We start from the raw sequence: 23,370 nt of genomic DNA on the forward strand, positions 1-23,370 counted from the left end.
AGAGAATCACATAAACGTATCCAATAAATGAACAAGTTGCCTCAGAAAACATTGGGCGCCTGTCTAAGGAAGAAGGATTAGCATTTGCTGAAGACCTCTCACACTAAACAGATAAGACGAGGATTGGAATTCTGACTCAGCTACTAACTTGCTTCTGACCTTGAGCAAATTACTTAACCTCTAACCTTCAGTTTGCTCATTTCAAACTGAGATGTAATACCTACACTGCAGGGCTACTGTGATGATTACTGGAGACAAGGTCAAGTGGAGAACCAGCGCCCGGTACATAACCAGTGAACGAGAAATGGGCGCTATTACTGCTATTACCACATAGTGCGTACCGTGATTTCCGTAGATGACAGATAATTCCTAAGGTCTTATCATTTATTTTTAGCCGGACATTCATTTAGTATGTGTGGCAGGAACCATTTTCTCCTTTGCAGCTCCCACCTAGGCCCATAAAGCAGGAAGTTCCCCCGATGGGTCCCGAGAAGGTAAGTCCTGCCCCTCTCTTCACCTGTCACTCCTCGGGAGAGGAGTGACAGCTGATGACATGGCGGGAAGAAACTGATTATGGGTGGCTAGTCCCCTCCCTTTCTTTTTGAGATCCGCCTGTGAGGAGAATACACTTTTCTTCTGCTCTTGTCCTTTCAGTGGTAAACGTTTGTGAGACAAAAGGGTAAACCGCGGACTTCGGTTCCAGAGAAGCATTATCTGTCCAATACATTCATATGGCTATGGAGTGTTTGAGATGTGGCCCGTCTATGCTGACAGGTACTGTGAGTACACAACAGATGGCAAAGAGTATGCAAAAACAAGAATGCTAAAATATCTCATTCATATTTTTATACCGATTACATGCTGAAATGGTAATATTTAGGACACTGATTACATGCTGAAATGGTAAATATTTAGGACAATTTCACCTATTTTGTGTTTCTCTTCTTAATGTGACTACTAGAAAATTTCAAATTCCACAAGTGGCTCACATCACAGTCCCATTAGACAGCACTAATCCAGAGGCCACCTCTCTGGGTCCCATGAGTGGGAATCAAGTTGGGAGGCAGCCCTTCTGAGAAAGCACACATGCTCTCCAGATCTATCCTTGTGCTTGGCAGGGTTGTCTGAAGATCTGGGCAGGGAGCAAGCACGAGGAAGGCTGACCGTGGAAAATCAAGCCATGGTCGACACTCCAATCCTCCCGACAATAAAGTGACTTTAGTTTCCGTCTAGCTGATCCCTCTATCACTTAACTGATTGCAATTGGGAAGACAGGATGCTATTTATTGCTCTTTCCCCATCAAACCCCGAAGATATGACAGAAATATTTCTATGCCCATGGAAGGAGCACAAGCATACAATTCAGCTGCAAGCACAAAGCAAACGTAATAGTCCTCTCCAGGTCCTTAGGGGCACAGGTTTCAAAAACATCTACACTGATTGCAGTTGAGAGATCTACTGCAGATGGTTTTCAGCAGAAGCAAACATGGGCATGAGTGGCAAAGCTCCCCAGGGAACAGGATTCTGAGACAAGTGGGATTCCATAGCAATAAAACAGCGACAGTGGCCACTGGGACTCTTAACTGGAGGAACACAGAGCTTAAATGGGGAAACGGACATTAGGAAGGCAGAGTGACTGCAGGCAGGTACATGTAAAATAAGTCAGTCTCAGAGAGGAGACAGTCTGGATGGGTATTTTCCCTTCCTCCATATGGAGAACGCACACCGCATTTAACCCCTTCATGGGAGACCTACCCGGCCAAGCTCTAGACAACTGGTTTGACCTGATACGCTGGCAAAGCTAAACTCTGTAAGCTTTTCTCTGCTGACTCTCCTCCGCTCCCACACCAACAAGCCACGTCCACGCTCTCCAGCATTCTAGGAATGTGCATTTGGACCGAACTAAGAACAGGATTCAGGAACCTTGCTTCACTTGGCTGTGTCAGGGCTGGTGATTCGCTTGAGTTTCCTAAATTACACAGCAATGGAGCTGACGCTGAAACTGTTTTAATTTTTTTCTCTTTTTCTTTTAGAGTTTTAAAAAATGAGATGCATGGAAAACTTGGAGTGGGATTAACTTAACTTCAGATTTGCTGAAGAAGCTATACTCCTCAAGTGTAAGAAGGTATATTCTGCTGAAGGAACCTGATATTACCCAGACACCTAACTCAGACCTCTCTGGCTAAGATAGAGCAGAAACCAGGAATATCATCTTTGAACTTTACTTTTGTTGAACTTACGAATTTTGGATTTTGATGTAATTGAACTTTAACTAAAAGGGCAAGAGGATTTGATTTTAAGGATGTCAATTTCTTCCTGGGAATTTAATAATGAGAATTTAAATTTGGGCCATTTTAAAGCTGCTGACCTGTAATACTTGGCATATTTCTACTCTGTTGCTTAACTTCTGATGAGTTTTAATCATCATTCCAGTTGGGCAAAATGTGAGATAGGAAATAGAACAGAGAGTAGATTTTTAGCCTAGTCCACAGGGAGTCAGAAGAGTGTGCTCTTCTGACCTATCTTAGAGTTTTCAGAAGCACAGGCTGTGCTGCTGCCACTATTGATCCCAGGAGGACATGCCACAAGACTCATAGGTACAAGAGGTGTGGCCCCAGGAAGAGGGGACATCAGGACCAGGTCCCGACAGACCCTGGACTCCTTTCTCCCCTCACTGGCAAGAGGTTTCATTATTAAGCTGAATTAGTTAAGGAAACAAAAAGCCCATTGCCCTCTCCTCATCTTTCCATTATGAGGAGAAAACTTTCACTCCAACCAACAGGCAGAAACCATAGAAGAGCACTTCTGGCATCTCTCCCCTCCTTATTCCTCTCCACAGGAGGAGAGCAGACTTCAAAGCCATGCGTAACGCGGCTACTCCCCGCCAGCCCTGCCTGTCCTCAGTGTGCACTCATCCTTGGCTTCCCTCTAGAATTACTTTCTATAGCAGCTCTAACTAGTCAAATTTCAAACAAGTGTGAACTTTTGTGAAAGACAGACCATTGGGTTGCAGATGCAGGCCATGCTCCCTAATTCCAGCTTTGCCAACAATATTTATTGTTGATATTTACTTTCATCTTTCTGAATTCTAAAAGGGGCTATGAGTGAAGGTGGGGTGGAACCATGATTAAGCATCATCCTCATACTCTACTGCATCCAGGCCCCAGAAAAAAAATCATCTCTTCTTTGAGCTGAGATCCTGGCCTGGGAATAAAGCTGAGGAAACCAGGTTGAAGGAGCGCCCCTCAGGAGCTGCACCCTTGCTCTGAGCCCCTTCTCTTTTCTTATACGTCTCTCCCAGAGAACTCCCTGCTTAGCTTGAGTAATATTAAAAAATAAATATGTTAGCTAAAAAATTATAAAAGGAAATCTGTAGAAGGAAAAAGTATATTGCAAGTTCATAAATTCAAAGGATGATATAATGATATTACCATGTACACATTCCATTTACATTTTCAAATTCTTTCTGACACGTCCACATCTGGAAAGCTGATTGGAAGTTAAACTATTTTGAGAAACTGAAATTTTAAGACAATCTTTTATGCACTTACCAGACATATCTTCATTATTATTTAAATTACAAACATTTAGGAAGCTGAAATGCTCCTTCATGTGGGCGTCAAGGTTGGCTGCCGTTTTGGAAACAATATCCTACGACAGTGGTCCTCAAAGTGTGGTCCACAAACCACAAGAGTCCATGACTCTTTCAAGAGGTCTGCAAAGTCAAAATTGTTCACCTTTTTGACTTTTACCACTAAAACATTATTTACCTTTTTTCACTATGTTGACACTTATATGATGGTGAAAAAGCAATGGTGGATAAAACTGTGGGGACTTTGCACAATCAAGGGAGTGGCACCAAAATGTGCTAAGTGTCACTGTGTTCTCCATCGGCATTTCACTTGAGAATGTTCTTGATGAAGGAGTAAAAATGATTGATTTTATTAAATCTCAACCACTGAGTGCATATCTAAGTGCATATCTTAGATATCTGCATATCTAAGAACCGAGAGATACACATGAAACATCTCACGGTGTACTGAAGCGTAGTAAGGAAAAAGCATGTGTGACTGAGTCATGAGTAGCTGAAGCAGCTGCTTTGGCACGCATTACCATTTGTGCTTGAAAGAACAACAGGTAGACAAACTACAGCTATTCAGACGTGAATATGCGGCAAACATTTTCTCCAATGTGAACAAAGTGAGCGTGTCACTTCCAGGAAATTAACTCACAGTATTTGTTGCCAATGATACAATTGAAGCTTTCAAGCAAAAATTCGAGTTTTGGAAAACTTGTACCTACCACTGTGAGCTTGACAACTTCCCAATACTTAAAAACTCACTGGATAAGATGGGCGTTCAGAATAAACCATGTGACTTTGTTGATAACGTATAATGCACTGTATCAACATTTGGATGATGTGTATAACTGAGCGAGCCAATTTTCCAAACTCTGAAAGCATTATATTCCAAATCATACATGGGTAGAAGATCCAATCAAAGTGCAATCCAAAACAACAGTTTTAATATAAGAGAGCACAGAAAGATCAAGGATAGGGTTTCTGACTCCACACTACACCTAGTCTTTAAGAATTTATCATTTGTTGAGTTTTACAGTAGCATCAAAGAACACCCAAAATTACACCATAGGCTATTAAAGCACTCCTCCCTTTTCTACCTTGTATCTGTGTAAGGCTGAAAGCTCTTCATTTTCTTCAGCCAAAACGACAAAAATTGAATACAGAAACAAACGCGAGAACCCAGCTGTGTTCTATTAAGCCAGACATGTGACTGTAAAATGATGTCACTTTCATTATTTTTTTCTTTTTGAAATGCTATATTTCCATTTTCCATCAAGAGATGCTATTCATGTCAACCTATAAATGGATCTATATATGAATTAACCTATAAATGAATTAAACAAATATTTTTAAAATGTCTTGGTTTTAATTTCTAATATGCCAAATATCAACAGATATTACATAAACAAAAGCTTTTTAGGGTCCTCAACAATTTTTAAGAATATTAAGGCATCCAAAGATCGAAAGATTTAAGAATAGCCAACCTAGGATAGTAATTATTTGAACAACCACACTGAGGAGTGCCTGCTTTTATACTATGCTGGGTACTGGAGCATCTGAGAGAAAAGGCAACAGCCTTGCCCTCAAGGAATTTCTAATTTCACCGGGAGTGTAACTCTCAATTATAATAATTTTACTGTAAAGAAAAGAAACCCTTCATTTTAGGTTTCTTACAGGCATGTTTTTTTTTTTTTTTTTTTTTGCGGTACGCGGGCCTCTCACTGCTGTGGCCTCTCCCGTTGCGGAGTACAGGCTCCGGACGCGCAGGCCCAGCAGCCATGGCTCAAGGGCCCAGCCGCTCTGCGGCATGTGGGATCTTCCCGGACCGGGGCACGAACCCGTGTCCTCTGCATCGGCAGGTGGACTCTCAACCACTGCGCCACCAGGGAAGCCCCATATCATGGTTTTTAAGATAAATTTATTCTTCCAGCAAGTAGTCTAGATAAATTTATTCCTCTAGCAAGTAGTCTAGATAATAGAATAAGGGAGGATATAGTAGCCTAGTTCAAGAATTTGAACAGTCATATGAAAAAGAGATGCCCTTATGCTGTTTCCACAGCTACAGCAGGCAGAACCAAAAAGTGGGAAATATAAGAAGAAAGAGAAAGATTCCTTATACATATGTGTGTGTGTATAAATAAATATAGAAGGAGAGGTATTGCCTTAATTATCAATAGAAATGCCACTTGAAGGTCAGAGGTCAGACTAGAGAAGAGGTTCTCAAGAATTTTTCCGCTCTAACTCAAAGGAGATACATTCCCATCAAAAACAAATGGTAGGAGCTGAAACACAGGGTGCACGTGGGGTGGGGAGAGGGTGGTGAACGCCTACCCAATTCCAGGTTGAAAAGCATCAGGCTTCTAGGATACTAGAACACCTCTTCTACTTCTGTGATTACCTGGTTTTGTTTTTTTTTGTGTTTTTTTTTTTGCGGTACGCAGGCCTCTCACTGTCGTGGCCTCTCCCGTTGCGGAGCACAGGCTCCGGACGCGCAGGCTCAGCGGCCATGGCTCACGGGCCCAACCGCTACACGGCATGTGGGATCTTCCCGGACCGGGGCACGAACCCGTGTCCCCTGCATCGGCAGGCGGACTCTCAACCACTGCGCCACCAGAAAAGCCCTTAACTGGGGTTTTTAAAGAAGGATTCGGGCCAACTTAGTAGCATTTCCTAAGTAGGATGAGGATTTTCCACGTCCTTATTTTTGGATGTAGCTATACCAGCAATTGAGAGCGAGTGTTGAGTGTAAAACACGAAGGCTGGGGTTACATGCAAGCACCCCCTTATCTAACCACATCATGTCTGAACCAGGCAAACAGTGCTCTGACCTGCATTTCAGCTTTGTCGACCACTTTCCTAATTTCTAACTCACTAACTTGTTCTCTGCAAAAATGCTTCTAATGACTGAATCGGAAAAGCAATAGGAGAGCAACTCTGACCTGACTCAACTGAAACGCAACCATTCAGAATTGGAGCCAATGCACTTTAAACATGTGTATTCTTTTCCCTTCTGCATATACAACACCTCGAATGTCGTGCAAATTCACTCTTGGCCTACATGACATAATGATGCTCCCCGGGATTTCTACAGATCCTGCTATGAAGGCGAAGCGCCTCCTCTGGCTTATGTCATTATGGAACGGGTACTAAGTTCAGGCTTTGGGACGTTCCTCTCTGAATTGAATGCTTACTGTTCTCGTTAGGCTCTCTGGATGTTCACCAGTTCTTTCCAAACATTTGGCTCTGAATTAAATGCGGGTAAACGTTTCAAAACTGCACACTATATATGAGTAGTATACACTTATTTTACATTTTTAACACCATGTACAAGCTGTGGCAACATCTGGTGTTTTGCAAACTTGGCCACATCCAGATGCATTCCCTTTTCCGAATGTGTCCTCTGACATGTGAGGGCTGTATTTCAGTATGAATTTTACACTCTTTCTCTCTCTCTAGGATAGCACTGTGAGATTTCAAACACGCAGTGTACCTAAACTTTATACTTTCCCTCTCTGAATGGAAAATCTAAAGCTTGCCAATTAATAAAATGAGAACAAATATAAAGCTAGACTAAAAATATCAAATTAATCTCTCTCTCTCACTTTTCTATACCTTATTTGACTTAGTAGAAAACTACCTCTTAACATAGTTTACAGTAAAAGAATATCTTGCTGAGAATTACACCATCTGAGCTAAGAGAAAGCAATGCCACAATTAACTGACTCAATCCCTACTGGGTCAGCTATGCACCTTTTCCTCAGGAAAAAATGCACGTATGTCCACAAACAACTGTGTCATACATCTTCTCGTGGTTGGAGGGCATCTTAAAGATATACAATTAAGAAACTAAGGTGATGAGAATGTGCTGTAACTTAAAGCCATCTGACTTAAAACATCATAAATACCAACTAAAACTGAGTAGACTGTACATCCAACTCCTAAGTTTGTTTAATCAGGAGTAAGTAATTGCTGTCGGGAAGTCTAGGCTGTCTGTCCACCCCATACCGTGCTCACAATTAGCACGTGGCCCTGGCTGGCCATGCTGGGCTTTGTCTCTGCCCTCATATAAAATATGTAAAACCTCCTTCACCCTGGGCCCCTCCATCGTCCTGGCCAGTCAGGTCGTTTGTCAAGCTCCTTCAGCTGTTTCATAGGTCCCAGCTCTGGAGCCATTTCCTTGGATTTCAACTCCCCACTTGGTTCAGCCCCTTCCCTCCAGTATGTACTTGTGGCAATGCTAGTACTTACTTGGACTCAAACCTCTTCTCATCCTTGGAGATTCACCCAGTATTTGCTGGACTCTTGTCTTTCCCCAGACATTGTGAGGTTCCTGCCGGGCTTTCCTCATTTAGACTCAGCCCTGCTCTGGAAACATCCCGAGACAGGGTGCTCCGCTTGGACTGAAAATGCTTGGGGCTCTCTGGCCCCACTGTTCTCCCACAGTCCCTACAAAGGCTCCAGGTCCCCTGACTCTAGCTGTTTGTTTCTATGACTTCTTAGAAATAGTACCATTCAGTGGTTAAGAGCAAAGACCCTGGAATAAGCCTCCTTGAGTTCAAATTGTGACTCCTCTATTACCAAATTAACTTTGTTGAACCTCTGTTTCCTCACCTATTAAAAGTAGGATAACACTATCATCTATTTCAAGATTCCTCAGTCACTGCCTCTGCCTGAAGAAGGCAGAAGTTAACAGAGATTCCTGAGGCGAAACCACGTAGCTGGCTAAGTGGCAGGTTCAAACTTCAAAGCCGTATGACTCTAAACCCGTGCTCTTTTCAAATATATCACGCTACATCCCTTTACAATCATCCTTACGTTTTTCCTTAAAAACAACAAAAATGATTATCTCCTCTTTATAGCAGTGGCTGTAAAATTTAAAACCAAGTTATTAACTAAATTCATTGAGTTACAATAATAAGGAAATGAAGTCATTGGTTATCCACAACTATTAATCTAGCAAGTTAGTTAAAACTAGCATTCCCCACAGATGTTTGAACATCTACCTGGGCCAACCTCCAGCTGAATGACTTGGATTCTTAGCCTCTACACTCAATTTTCATGATAATAATAGCTATAATAAAAATTCATGGGATAGGGTCCTGGGCAGACTTGCCAACTTGGGGGAAAGAGAAGGCAGCAGCAAAGGCAGGGAAGAGAAAATGAAAGGAAGTTCCAAACGCAATGCAGTTCAGCAGTTGAGACCAGCAGCTGGGAGATTTTCTAGGAGAGATGATGCCCCATGTCCAAGCAATGAGAAATTCATATTTGTTGAATAGTGAGAGGGCAAGAAGGGGAGGAGAATAACCCACATTATCTATTTTGTGTGAAACTCTACAATGTTAAAGGATCGAGAGGAGAAGTTAGAGTCCAATTAAAGGGCTCAGATCTGGGCATGGAGCAGACATTGGAAATTGCCACACAGACTCACATGGGTAATTCTACCACCAAGTCATGTACTATGTAGCATTCACGTGAAACTGTTTTAAGACCTGGACTTAATCGTCGCTAAGTTGGTAGCCTGGCTCTGAGTGCAAGTAAAGTGGGCTTGGCACTGGAGGTTCTTTCCACTTGTCAATTGGAAAGAACAGGATGGAATATTTACTATAAAATGCCATATTATGAGAACTATAACATGAACAAAATGTACGTGCAAATTAGAACAGTTAAGCCTGATTTATATTGCCTGCACAACTGTGATAGAGGAAAATGATCTCCCAATTAAAATACCTCATGCTTAACAAAAAACAAAACTGCCAAACATGTAAGTATTCCCTATTTCAAGAAAGCAAATAAAAACAAAATCGACAGAATGTAAGAGCAATTTTCATTTCTTCTAAAGCGGCCAATCTACTTTAAACTCTTATCTTTTTGGTTACCTTGGTCACAGCTTTTGGAGAAAAGGTCACTGAATCCACCACAGTGATGAGGTCACCTGGGAGGAGACGATCAAAGTACTTCATGCAGGCGTCATAGGCGCACAGCCACTCGGGGGAGGATGCCGGGACTTGTTTAACGAGGTGAGGGTCTCCAGTCCAGAACAACTTCTGTAACCAGACGGTGTACAGAGAGCTTGGGGAGAGCATGCGCCCATCCTTCTCAGGGATTTTGGGAACAAGTTTGGAAATGGATAAGATATTTTGACTTGAAAGGACTGGCTCCAATGCCTCAAGAGGATTCATGTTTTCATCTGTCAGCTTTTTGTAATTAAGACCTATCGGAAAGAAAAGGGGAAAAAAAGAGAGTAGTTCATTCCCAGATAACCACACAGGAGCTTTCAAATACACACACAGCCCCTCTGCGTGGCTGAATGAAAAGATTTAGTTACAGCACAGCTTCGTTTGTCAATGAGATCCATCAGAAGATCTGAGTTCCAATCCCTGCCTGCAACTTAACCAACTGTGCAACCCTGAACAGGTCACTCAACCGCTGTGAGCCCCAGTGTCCTCATTTGTATCCTGGAGATGGCAATATCTCTTCGCTTCTTCAATCCCCCCATGGCACCTATGTCTTCTATCAGTGCTCTCACCAAACTGCACTATATTCGTTATTCATCTAGTACCTCATCAACTACCTGAAGGCAGGGATTGAATCTTACTCCCTCTCCTCTGTGTCTAGTCCAGGGTCTAATTCAGCTACTCAGTAAACCACTGCTAAACTGAAGTAAATACTCAACGTTGTTATGAATAGCAGATGAGTGCAGCTTTGCAAGTGCCTTGTAAATTGTAAAGTATCATACAGATTTGAGAGGTATTAACACGGTTAATTTCTCAGTTATGAGCTACAGACACCATTCTAAAGATTTCCACAGGGCTTCCCTGGTGGCGCAGTGGTTGGGATGCAGGGGACACGGGTTCGTGCCCCGGTCCGGGAGGATCCCGCATGCCGCGGAGCGGCTGGGCCCGTGAGCCTGTGCTCCGCAACGGGAGAGGCCACAACAATGAGAGGCCCGCGTACCGCCAAAAAAAAAAAAAAAAATTCCACAATTTATCAAAGATTCAAAGGCTCTTATTTTAAGGGTTCCATACACACTTTAAACATGTAGGTCCACTTAAGTGAACTCCTGCCAAATTGCCTATTGGGAAGCGTCTCAGCCTTGTCATTTATGTAGATAAAATATAACCAGTGGAAGCAGGGAAAACACCTTTGGCGTACTAGTCAGAAGCTTTGGATTTTAGTACCAGGTCTGCGTTTAGTCATTGTGTGACTTAAGTTTCTCCAGTGTTTAAGTCCCTCAACAGTAAGTAAAGGAGTTGGAGACAGAATAAAGTCTATTAGCATAAAAATACTGTGGTTTCAGTTACGCCAGCCACAATGCAGGAACAGGACTGTATATAGAAAATTGCCCTAGATTACATTTAAAGAATGAGTTCAAGCAGGAAAATGATTAACTTACCTGACGCAACTACCTTAAATTTCTTTAGCAGCCGAATGTGGGTTTCTGGTTTAATGGTGTATTTCCCCAAATCTGCACAGCCACAGCTTTCCAGCAGAGTGAAATAATACAGCAGTCTTTCATGATCAAAGCCATCAATCGTGGGATAAATATACTTGACCATGTGCTTGTGAAAGGCTTCGGGACTGGTCTTCAACGTCTCGAAGAGATGAAGGGACTGGGCTCGACTTTCAATTTCTACTGTGGACAAACTGAAATTAAGAGACAAAGAAAGTATGTTAAGATTGGTAAGATTTGGTTCCTTTATTAAACAACATGTTTTTTGTTTGTTTATTTGTTTGGAAACCTAGGAAGAAAGGCTACTTCTTACAAATCCCTTCTTGCTGCCTAATCAAAGACAGGAAACCACCAGTGTGTGCAGGTAGTTTATATAAAGGGAAACAAACGTGTTTCAAATGGTACTATATGATTTTCACGTTGTCTCATGCGGGGGTCTACAGTACCCTGTAGTTCTCTACAGAGAACTGCCCAGTGCTTACTAGCTGGGAAATGAACCCAGATCTGTCACCTTCTACTATGCATTATTTATTCATACCACAAGAAAAATTTAAAACCTGAGCTTCCTTAAAGAAATGTAAACAAATTTATTATTTCAGGAATTTAGGAAATAGAGAAGTGAAGAAACAACCCCAACTTTTAGGCATAAATTTTATATCAGAGGCTTGAACTGACAGTAGACATAACCTTGATACTGTGTTCAAACAGAATTAAAATAGAAAAGAAGAGATACTCGCACTTTCACTTGAATTACCTGTAGTAACGAACGCCACTTGAATAAAGCACACATCAATATTTTCATCCTGCCTTAGCTGTCTTTATAATGTTATTTTTTTTAAGTCATTTAAGGTTAAACTCTTGAAAAAAAAATTTAAGGACTTCTGCTTGGTTGATCAGTTTGTGTTTTTTGGGTGACGGGGAGGGCTTAATTTTGGTCTCATGCTTCTCCCTGGACAGAGCACAGTGCCTCCTGCCCAGCATAATCCCAATACCCCAAGCGGGATGAGTTTCAAGCTTTCTAACCGTAAGAGGCCTTCAAGCAGCCTTTGGCACTAACAGAAACTCCCAGCTTCCAGGGTTCGTAGAGTAGCAATGAAAGTACCTAGGAGCAGGAAGTGAGACCTCTGACAGGATCAAAGTTAGGTTTCATATCATTTAAAAGCTACTCTTCTGAAATACGATACCCTGTTTATTGGAATTCCCCCTAAGTGCCAAGACATGTTTTTCTTTTACGTAAAGTTAATACACAATATACTTTAAAATTTGTATCAGGATGTGATAATACTTGGGATAACAGCAGCGATTTATAAAGTCAAAATATCAAGCAATTCAAAAATGCTCTTTTAACTTTCACTTCAAGAGAAACCCTGTTTTTCTATTAAGACACGGTTTAAACATTTACAAAAATATCCCTATCTATAAAGATGTCCCAGAGTATCCGTCTATTCATAACCGGCTTTAACTATTTATTACTTTGCCTGTCTCCCTCACTACACCATGTACCACCTGATGGCAAAGATGATACCACATCTTCTTCAGCTTTAGCTTCTCAGTACCAAGCACCAGCGTGTGGTACAAAGGAAACACTCGACACCTGTCTTATGAATGCCAAATAGACGGGAGAATGAACAAAAACTTAGGTGTCCTCTACTGACAAGGCCCTGTGCTCAGCACTGGGGAGGGTATAGAGTTACAACACAGAGCTCTCATCCAGCAGTTGCATTATACGTACTTAAAAAACACTGCAGAATAATGGTGTGGGCTGACAAAGGACATGCAATTATATTCCAGTTACGAGTGGGGTCACTAAAGCTGTCATGTCAGAGGAGGTAGATATCGATGACACCAGAAGGCTTATTGAGAGAAGTACTTGAGCTTGGTATTGTAGAAAGGAATGAAGCAGAAATAATATGAACAAAAGTATCAAGACAAGAAAGCGCAAGGCCTGTACAGGAAATAGCGAGTATAAATGGACGGCTATTTCAAAACTCTTCGGATACTATCACTCTTCAAAGAACGCGAGGTCAGCCCTGAAAGACACAGGCAGGCCTCGTTTGGTACTGTGCTTTGCTTTATCGCGCTTCACAGGCATTGCATTGTTTTTACAAATGGAAGGTTGGTGGCAGCCCTGGGTCAAGCAAGTCCATTGGTGCCATTTTTTCCGACAGAGTTTGTTCACTTCGTGTCTCTGTGTCACATTTTGGTAATTCTCGCAATATTTCAAACTTTGTCGTTATTATTATATCTGTTACGGTGATCTGTGATCTTTGGTGTTCCTATTGTAATTGGGCATTGTTTTAGCAATAAGGTAACTTTTTAAAAATAAATAAATTTATTTATTTATTTATTTATTTTTGGCTGCTCTGGGTCTTCATTGCTGCGCGCAGGCTTTCTCTAGTTGTGGTGAGCGGGGGCTACTCCGCTGTGGTGCGCAGGCTTCTCATTGTGGTGGCTTCTCTTGTTGTGGAGCACAGACTGTAGGCACATGGGCTTCAGTAGCTGCAGCACGCGAGCTCAGTAGTTGCAGCATGTGGGCCCGAGAGTGCGCGGACTTCAGTAGTTGTGGCTCGCAGGCTCTAGAGTGCAGGCTCAGTAGTTGTGGCGCACGGGCTTACTTGCTCCGTGGCATGTGGGATCTTCCCAGACCAGGGATCGAACCCACGTCCCCTGCACTGGCAGGCGTATTCTTAACCACTGCGCCACCAGGGAAGTCCCTAAGGTATCTTTTAATTAAGGTCTGCACATGTTTTTTAGACATATTTTCGCACACTTAATAGACTATAGCGTAGTGTAAATGTAACTTTTATATGCACTGGGAAACAAAAACATTCATGTACTAGCATTATTGTGATATTGGCTTTATTGCAGTGGTCTGTAACCAAACCTGCGATTTCTCCTGTACTGTACACCCAGTGGTATATGAAAGTCACAGAATTCCTGATGTTCCTTCATAATTTGCAAAGTGAAGTCTGAAAACAACGCAGTGAAGAAGGAAATAAGAAACTGCGTCATCCCATTAAGACGATTCACGTTGACAAAGACTTGCAATCAGAGCGACATGCCCAATGGAAGAGGAAAGAAACCCTGCACTTATTCCATGGATTACTGTGGCAGGCAAGGGAGAGACTGTCATCAGAGAGGTTAAGTGACGCCTAAGACCAAGCGTCCAGATCTGTCTGGACTCCGCATGGCTGGGGCTGCTCACCTAGTCACAAAGCAGCCGTCAACCAATGGCGCTTAAGCGCCCTCACTAACAACCATTTCAAAACCAGGATTCTTTCTGTGACAGACATTAGCTCTCTCTCGGGGGCAGTCATCTAAAAGAGTTCTCCTGTCACACTTCACTGCTATCCCCTGGCAAGCAGCGTATCTGAGACTCATCTACAAAATGGACAATGGCTAAACCACAACAGCTTTAGTCCATCTGTGTTCGACTAGATTCTGAATACAGTCTCCCTCAGTCAACGTTACTTTCCCCCCTCGCCCACCCACCTATTCTTCTGTGCCTGCAGTTTACTTTGCCTGATGTGCAATTTTCCCTAATTATCTTGTCAAGAGAGGTACTGGAATACTTTTACTGACACATGATAAACACGAAAACCTCCCTCTTCAGTAAATTACAAGGTACTAAGATCTTCCATAGATGCCAGTAATTGATAACCCATTTTAAGAGTTCCCATCGAAAGATGCTGTTATCTTCCTTTTGGAACAAGAAATGAAATCTCTGCTTAGAAAACAATTCCAAAGAACCCACATTCAAGAGAGTAGGAAGAAATACAAGGAAACTACGGTGGAACTTTCACTGATCAAATCAGTAGTTACCCTTAAAAACTGTTTAAGTGGTTTTTCTAAGCTTTAGCTATAAGGCAACTAATATATATATATATATATATAAATATAAATATATATTTATATATATAAATATATATATACACACACATATATAAGTATTTATATACACACATATATATACACACACATATATATAAGTATATATATGGTGCAAATTTAACTTTCAGAGATTAACTACAAGAAGAAAATTAGCATTAGTTGTACGAAAGGCACAAGGAATAAGTTATTAGTACTAATCCCATGATTAAGGGATTCTGTAATGGCTTCGAGTTGTCAATCAGCCGAAACTGTGATTCAAGAACAGCATGAATTGAAAGGACTTATATTCATGGGGGGAAACAAATTTATTTAAATGCATTTTACTTTACTCAATCTGACACTGAGTGATAATACTGATACAATTCCATGAGTTGACTGAAGAGGAGAGAAGAAGGCGAGAGGGAGAGAGCTCCTGGGAAAGGCTGGAGGGAGCAAAGGGATGAGGTCCACTGGTCCACACGGTTCAGATGCAGAACTTCTAAGCATTTCCCCCAAAGACTAATCCTAAAAGTGTGAAGATACAGAAATCCACATGAATGACCATGACCATGGGTGAATAGGCCTCCACCACTGATTTCTGTGGGAAGACACAATTCTACCCTCTAAATCACAACTACTCCGACCTGAGGGAAACAGTCCAAGATATTTGCCACACAAATGCCTCAGAATGAACGTGATGTGGCAGCCTTGACCTGCAGTGCTGCCTGACAGCTGAATATGTGGTTATGCTGGGGAAACGTGGTAAAAAAAAATAATCATGGCCTTTTCCAGTTTTTCCAACATTTTAGCCAAGTGTCTTTGCAAACCAAACAATGAACTTTAACTTTGCAAGGTCACCTACACAGTTGATGAGAGAATCAATAATGAGTACCTTGGAGTCTGTTTCTTGTCACACTAATACTTGGTGAGTTCCTTTGTGGAACGTTTTCTGTGGACAGAGTGGTGACGTGGAAAGAAGCCCATGTGAATAGGCTTCGTCTCCTCCATAAGGACAACTCTGACCCCGTAAGCCTTTTCATTTCTCATAAAATGTCAATTCCGACTGGTTTATGTAGTCTCGTATTATCACCTCTCTAACCAAAAGGTATTTTAAAAGACACCATAGCACAGAAACAGCAACAGGCATCATTTACCGAACACATCTTATACGTTAAGTACTATGTCATCTCATTTAATTCTCACAAAGCATGTATATTATAACTGATAGCACACTGTCCTGAAAAATAATTGTTAAAAAATCAGATTTGCAATGTTAGGCTGATAGCGGTCAGAGGGCGAGTTCAGTAAATCTGGTCTGTTTCCAGAATTAACAATAGCAACTACTTTTTTTTTCCTTTGAGCATCTAATACATGTCAGGCATTTTGTATAAATCTCTCAAATCTCAGCGCAATTCTGCAAAATGGAATAAGACTACTCAGTTTGCAGAGGAGGAAACTTAGGAACAGAGGGATGAAACAACTTGCCCACCATGTACACACTAGAAGGAGGTCACAGAGCCACGATTTAAACCCAGACCTGCAGGATCCAAAGACTGTGCACTTTCCACAAGACAAAAACAGGCCCCAAAATGCATCTTTTTGCTTATTACATTTTGTGCCAGTGTCAGGAATTTTTTCCTATCTGGGGGAAAAGTGGCCTTAAAAATCACAACATGGAAAGGAAGGTTGCAGATACATGGAAACAACTGCTTCCATTTCGGTGATGGTAGTAATTAGTTCTTCCAGTTTTAGGACTGGAAGATTTCTTCTTATGTACAATGCAAATCACAGTCTCGGTCATGATCAGGATCATGGTCCTTTAGGCCAAAGAAAGATCAAAATTTTATGTATGGCTCAATTTTAAAAAATAAGTAAGACCTATGACCTGAATTTCTACATTCAACCTTCCTACTCTAAATGGATTTTTCCTGGTTTGAATTTTTACTTATCTTCTTTTTCAATGTTATAACATACTTTTAAGAAGCTAAGTTGCCTTAAATCCCCTCTCTACCCACCAACTATTCTCAAACTCCTCAACTAAGTCAAGAAGAGAAGGCCAGAATTGAGAATTCTTCACCATGTGACAATCTGGACACAAACCTGCCTATGAGCGACAGCAACCCTCAGGCAGAGGTTCTGTGTCACTCCTGTTTCAGTGCAGGAAAAGGTAGATGCATTATAGCCCACTCACCTCCCCACAGCTACAGCATGCTCTTGCCCATCCTTATACTTGAGACCAGAAGAATCCTACCAGGGAATATGAACTTGACTGTGCAAAACAGCACAGCACAGAGTCCCTTCCCAGGGACCTGAAAGAGGCAGCACTGAACTAACCAGCAGAGATGAAGAGGTATCACGATCTCTGCCACCCAAGCAAAATCACTTGGATAATTAATCCCCTGGGTGACGGTAAAAGTACCTACTAGAGTGAAATGAAAATGTAGGATGTATGGCCTTCAGGTCTGCAGTTTAAATAAGAAGGAACAGACGGAGTGTTATCAAGGCTGACAGTGAGAGGCACTTCTGGCCCTTATGTAAGCCTTTGCTCACTAGGCCCCATGCGCTCCAGCCACAAAGGCGTTCCTGTAGTTACTCAAAAAGGCCAAGAACGTCCCTGTCCCAGAAATGCCTGAAATACATTCCCTCTGCCTGAAATGCCTTTTCTTCCATTCTCCAATAGTGAGCTCTTTTCACGTCCGAGAGAGGCCTTTCCCATCTGCTCCCTGTGCATTTCCTTTATGGTACTTATTATGACCAGCAATTTATTTTTTAGTTGTTTTAAACTGTGTGTGTGTGTGACGGGGGTCTCCCCAATTAGAATATAAGCTCTATAAAGGTAAGGATGTGTCTGTCTTGTTCCGCATTTAAACCTATGCTTGGTACACAAAGGTACTAGGAAAAAGATAATAATAATATTTAATGAATAAACAAATGTGGTACTATTCTATCAGCTAGAAACATCCTCTGCCATTTCAAAATGATCCCATATTCAAAACTTACAGACACACATGGAGTCAGCAGGACTGGTAAGAACAATAACAGGAACAATCTCGACAGCATTAAAGAGCCCCCGGCTATACGCTTTCCACAGATTTTCTCTAGTCTCTACAACCATACCAGGTGGGGATGGTGGTCCCCTTAACTGAGAAAACAGTGGCCCAAGAGGATTAAGAGACGTGCCCAGGTACACAGTTGGGGGTATGGGCAGCAGAGCTGGATCTTGAAATGTGGCCTGACTCCAAAACCCATGCCCTCACTGGTAGTTAATGTTATCTGTAAGATGCACCAAAGGGTCTAGAACAGCCTAGAGGTGAAGATGGCTGTGAAGGCTGCAGTGAGTGAGAAATCAGCCCTGAGCTCAGGGAGCTGAACACGCCCTGGGAGAACCAGTGTCCGCCAGAGGGAGCCGACTCCAGGTGTACACAGCCGCTCAAAGCCATCACTGATGTTGAAAACTACCAAGAAAAAGAAAGAAAATGAGGAAGAATAAGGGGAAAAAGGAGACCGGGAACTCCAGTTTGGGTGTTTACGACAATTATCTCTTTCTTACAGGAGTGAAATTCCAGGAATAAACTACCATTAATTATGGATCATGTGTCAGGTACTGTAGGTTTGATATTTCACCAGGAAGTCATTTAATTTTTATGACACCTCACTTAGAGTAAAGGAAAATGAGTTTCAGAGAATTGAATTCTCTTGTGCAGGGACACACAGCTGGAGAGACACAGGATTTGCTCTAGGTTTCTTGATTGGAAGGCTTCTGCTCTACTGCACAATGCTGCCTCACCCGACCTGTGTGTCTGCTTATCTGTACATTCGGTGAGACGAGGAAATACCTCCAAATTCAACCAAGAGGAAGGAGAATGTAAAATTATAGAAAAAATCAACTTCGGGGGGAAGATGGCTTTTATAACGGAACAGTAATACAAAACCCTAAGGTACGGAACATTATTTTTCTTGCAGCTCTGACCTATTAACTTCCCATTGGCATTGACTCAACAAGTAAATATTGGGCAATTTCTATTGTACTAACAAGGCTGATCTTTAATACTTGTGTTACTAAGCTGAACTGAATAGTAAGGCAAACACCAGGCTTTTAAGTAAAGAACATGAAGCAACAAACACCACTTGCTAAATCAATATTAGGTGTTTTGTCACTCACAAGTAATGACAAAACAGGAGGTAATGATTTCCTGCTTTTGTAATTTCCGTGCATTTGTATAATCACACCACTATCAGGTATAATGATATGCTGGGAACAGTCTTGCACGTTACTAGAGTGCCTGATAATTTATAATATATTCAGAGACCAATGGAGCATCCTGTCTGTACAGACATGACCACCTTCTATGTCACATTCAACGAAAGGAAAAAGATATTTAATAAAATGCCAAGATTTTTTTACGCTAATGTGCGTATAAGAAGGAACATTTATTTGAACATATTTCTATGCCTCAAAAATGGTGAAGTCAGTACAATATTTATCATAGATAACACTATTACCCATGTAGCAATTTCATAAACACTAAAACGTAGAGGGTACAATTTCAAAGATATTAATCAAAATTAAAGATGATGAGTTATAAGCAGGTCCTGACCATTCCATACTACCTCCACTTCTTGAAACTATTCCTTCCCATGGCTTGCCTAGAACAAGAGCCCTTCCTCTCGATGGCTCTTTTTGTCCCTTTTGCTAGCAGCTCTTCCTCTATCACTAACTGTGGAAGGTCCCCGAGGTCTGTCATAAGTCTTTCTCCTTTTCTCATTCTATGTTCATCACCCAAAGCACACCCACAACATAGCTTATTTATCATCTATGTGCACATGGCTCCCAAATTAGCAACTCCAGCTCCACCTTCTCTTTTGAATTCCAGATCTATAAGATGCACTGTCTGCTTGACCTTTCCTCTTGGGAATTTCAATGTGTATAAACTTTTCCATTCCTTTGCCTTTTCCTCACCCTCCCCTGAAATACCTTGTGTCCTTAACTAGTGTTTTCTGTCTCAAATGATGTCACTGTCCAAGAGGCAGACCAAGTAAAATCCTGGAGATAATTCTTGACTCTTCTCCTTTCACTCACCTTCATAGCTAGTTTATTCTTATTAATCAATTTATTTATTACCATTTATTTCACCTTCCAGGTATCTCTGAAACCCATTCTCACCTCTCCTGTACTTTCAAAGCCCTCCTCCAGGCTATGGTCACCTGTCCTGCAGTCTATTACTACCAGAGCTCCCGAACTGGTCCATATATGTCTATGCTGGCCTCCCTAAAATCTTTTCTCAACATTGTCGCCATAGTGATCTTATCAAAATGCAAATCTGATCATATTACCTCCCTCTCTTTTACCAGAATCTTTAAACACCTTCCTATTACTCTTAGGAAAGAGCCCACAGCCCTGGATAGGGCCTGTATGGTCTGGCTGCAAGGTCTGGTTTCCAGGTTCTCAGCAGCCCCACCTCACCCCGTGCTCCACTGACTCTCAGGGCGTCACCACCCACCTGTTAGGCTCAAAGACATCACGTTCCATCCTGTCAAAGGGCTTTTGCACTCAACTGTTTTGCCTCCCTAGAAAATGCTTCCCATCTCCTTGTAGTGTACTTAATTTTGAGTCACTATTTAGGTCTCAGCTCAAGAGTTATTTCTTCAGGAAAGCCTTCCCTAACTATGCCAAATCCCCTATTTGGGCTCTCTTACACAGTGCCTATAACAGCTTTAATTTCACATTTGCTTATGTCATTATTCAATTATAATCTGTCTCCTACCGTAGACTATGAGTTCCAAGACAGCTGAAATTTACTGACTATTGTAACCCTAGCACCTAACACTGTTCCTAGTACACAAGAGATTGTCAATAAATATCTTCGAATAAATGAATGAATTAAAGTCTCAAACTCAGGACTATTATTACTGAAAAACAAAAACTAAGACTACAGTTAGCGTATTGGTATGTCAGAGACATATGAAGAGAGACTATACAAAGACACTGGTCTACTACAGCTCAAAAGGAAAAGTGAAATTGAACAGTATGACTTCAAGATTCCTTTAAAATAGACTCTGAAAAGAAAGACATGGAAATAAACTTGCATAAGAGTTGTGTGCATGGGCTTCCCTGGTGGCGCAGTGGTTGAGAGCCCACCTGCCAATGCAGGGGACGCGGGTTTGTGCCCCGGTCCGGGAAGATCCCACATGCCGCGGAGCGGCTGGGCCCGTGAGCCATGGTCGCTGAGCCTGTGCGTCCGGAGCCTGTGCTCCGCAACGGGAGAGGCCACAGCAGTGAGAGGTCCGCGTATCGCAAAAAAAAAAAAAAAAAAAAAAGAGTTGTGTGCTTACCCACTGTCGGTGAACAGGAACTCCAAATGGGTCATGAAAACTTCCCAACAGGAGACACTGTAGCGCTGGGCCAGAGAAAGAGCAATGCTGTAGACGTTCTCCTCAAGCGTCCTTCACGAACGTCCATCAGCCAGAGGGGAAGGGGGAGGAGAGAAACACATGACCTTAATCAGCAAAGAAGACGCTCGTTAGGACCGCTCTCCAGCTGACAGGGGTGCGGCCAGCACAGTCCTTAATAAGACATTTCACAGTAAGTCAGGAAAAGTACACCGAAGGAATTTGAATGCTCTTTTTATCTCTGTGGCGCATTGCAATTGACCAAGGAATTGTCTAGATCAGTGGACCTCAACCGAGGGTGATTCTGTCCCCCAGGGGACATTTGACAGTGTCTGGAGACATTTTTGATTGTCACAGTGGGTGAGGAAAAGGAGAGAGCTGCTGGCGTAGAGGTAGAGGTCGGCGAGGCTGCCAACCATCCTACAATGCTCAGAACAGCCTTCCCACAACAAAGCATGACCCAGTCCAAAATGTACTGAGATCAAAAAATTCTGATCTAGATACCGGAGCCTACAGTCAAAAAGCAGTAGAAAGGAAAGGGATCCCTACCCTACAGATAGATATTTGAGAAAGCACAGTTAGTCACTCAACAAATTTTTGTTTTCTACATTGGGCCAGCTACTATGCTAGCTGCTGAGGACATAAAAACAAATAAGATATTTCTTGAGGAACCTACAGCCTAATGGAGGATGTGAAATGTGAACCAGGAATCAAACAGAATGTGGGGAGTGCTAAAAGAAATGCTACAAAATACTGTGAGGACGGAGACGAGAGAGTAACCAATCTGAGCTGAAGATCAGAGAGTAAACAAGGATTAAAGAAGTAGAGGCTGTAAAGAGGGAGAAGAGACAGATGGGCTTCTGACAGAGGAAGCAGAAGGGGGCGTGGTGTCACAACCATGACCATACAGGCCAGCTGAAGGACCTGTATCTTATCCTGTAGGCAATGGAGAGTCAGTGGAAAGTTTAAACCAGGGAATGGTACCATCAGATTTGAGAATCTCTACGCATATAAGGAATTCTGGTCCAGAGCACCTACATAAAGGCCATTTTGGTAAGACTACTGCAAGACCCCTATTTCCCAGAAGTAGAGGAAATATAAGGATGGAATTCTTGGTTGGAAGAATGGTGGACAAAACCACAGAAATGGGAATGAAATACCTGTTATCATTAAGTAATACTGCTAAGACTGTACTTACCCCAGCTAAGGAAGCCAGGACATTTATACATTTGATCAGCCTGGAGTTGGCAAATGTTTTCTGCGCAGAGCTCGACAGTAAATCTTTTAGGCTTTACCACCATACAGTCTCTGTAGCATATTCTTCTTTCTATTGCTTTTTATTCTTGTTTTTCCACAAAGCTTTAAAAATGTAAAAAACATTCTATGCTCATAGACTATAAAAAAAGAGGCCAAGGACTGGGTTAAGTCTGTCAATGCTTGGATTATTAGGTAACTGTCAAAAATTATTTCTTGGGCTTCCCTGGTGACACAGTGGTTAACAATCCACCTGCCAGTCCAGGGGACACAGGTTCTGAGTCCTGGCCAAGCAAGATCCCACGTGCTGCGGAGCAACTAAGCCCGTGCGCCACAACTACTAAGCCTGTGCTCTAGAGCCCGCGAGACACAACTACTGAGCCCACATGCCACAACTACTGAAGCCCGCATGCCTAGAGCCTGTGCTCGCAACAAGAGAAGCCACTGCAATGAGACGCCCTCATACCACAACGAAGAGTAGCCCCCACTCGCCACAACTAGAGAAAGCCCGTGTGGAGCAACAAAGACCCAACACAGCCAAAAATAAATTAATTAAAAAAATTTTTTCTTAAAATACTCATTGAATACCAATATCCATGTGATAGATGAGAATTCCTGGAGAACAGGCACCATTAGCAGCTCACTCTTCCTACTGTGGGAGTCTGGCACAGTGCCTGACACCAGGTACATGCTCAGTAAGTATTCACATCTTTATTATCTGATAAAAGTGGGAACTAACCAAACTATACTCTGTTCTCCTCAAAGTCACCCTAACCACTGAGAATGTAATCACTAAGATACAGAGACGACAGAGGACAACTATAAT

The 23,370-nt window shown here is 42.1% G+C and overlaps 1 protein-coding gene across 2 annotated transcripts in view; it reads right to left on the minus strand.

The window, feature by feature from the left end:
* Positions 1-23,370, minus strand: part of NBAS (NBAS subunit of NRZ tethering complex) — a 341,832-nt gene that overhangs the window by 93,313 nt on the left and 225,149 nt on the right. For both annotated transcript variants that reach the window (XM_082672572.1, XM_082672571.1), the window contains 3 exons: positions 21,234-21,344; positions 10,974-11,224; positions 9,457-9,791 (listed from right to left, as the gene is read on the minus strand). In XM_082672572.1, coding sequence (XP_082528698.1) covers positions 9,457-9,791; positions 10,974-11,224; positions 21,234-21,344 — 697 coding nt within the window. The remainder of the gene's footprint in view (positions 1-9,456; positions 9,792-10,973; positions 11,225-21,233; positions 21,345-23,370) is intronic.

The sequence above is a fragment of the Grampus griseus genome (genome assembly GCF_964374135.1).
Source record: "Grampus griseus genome assembly, chromosome: 15".
Lineage (NCBI taxonomy): Eukaryota > Metazoa > Chordata > Mammalia > Artiodactyla > Delphinidae > Grampus > Grampus griseus.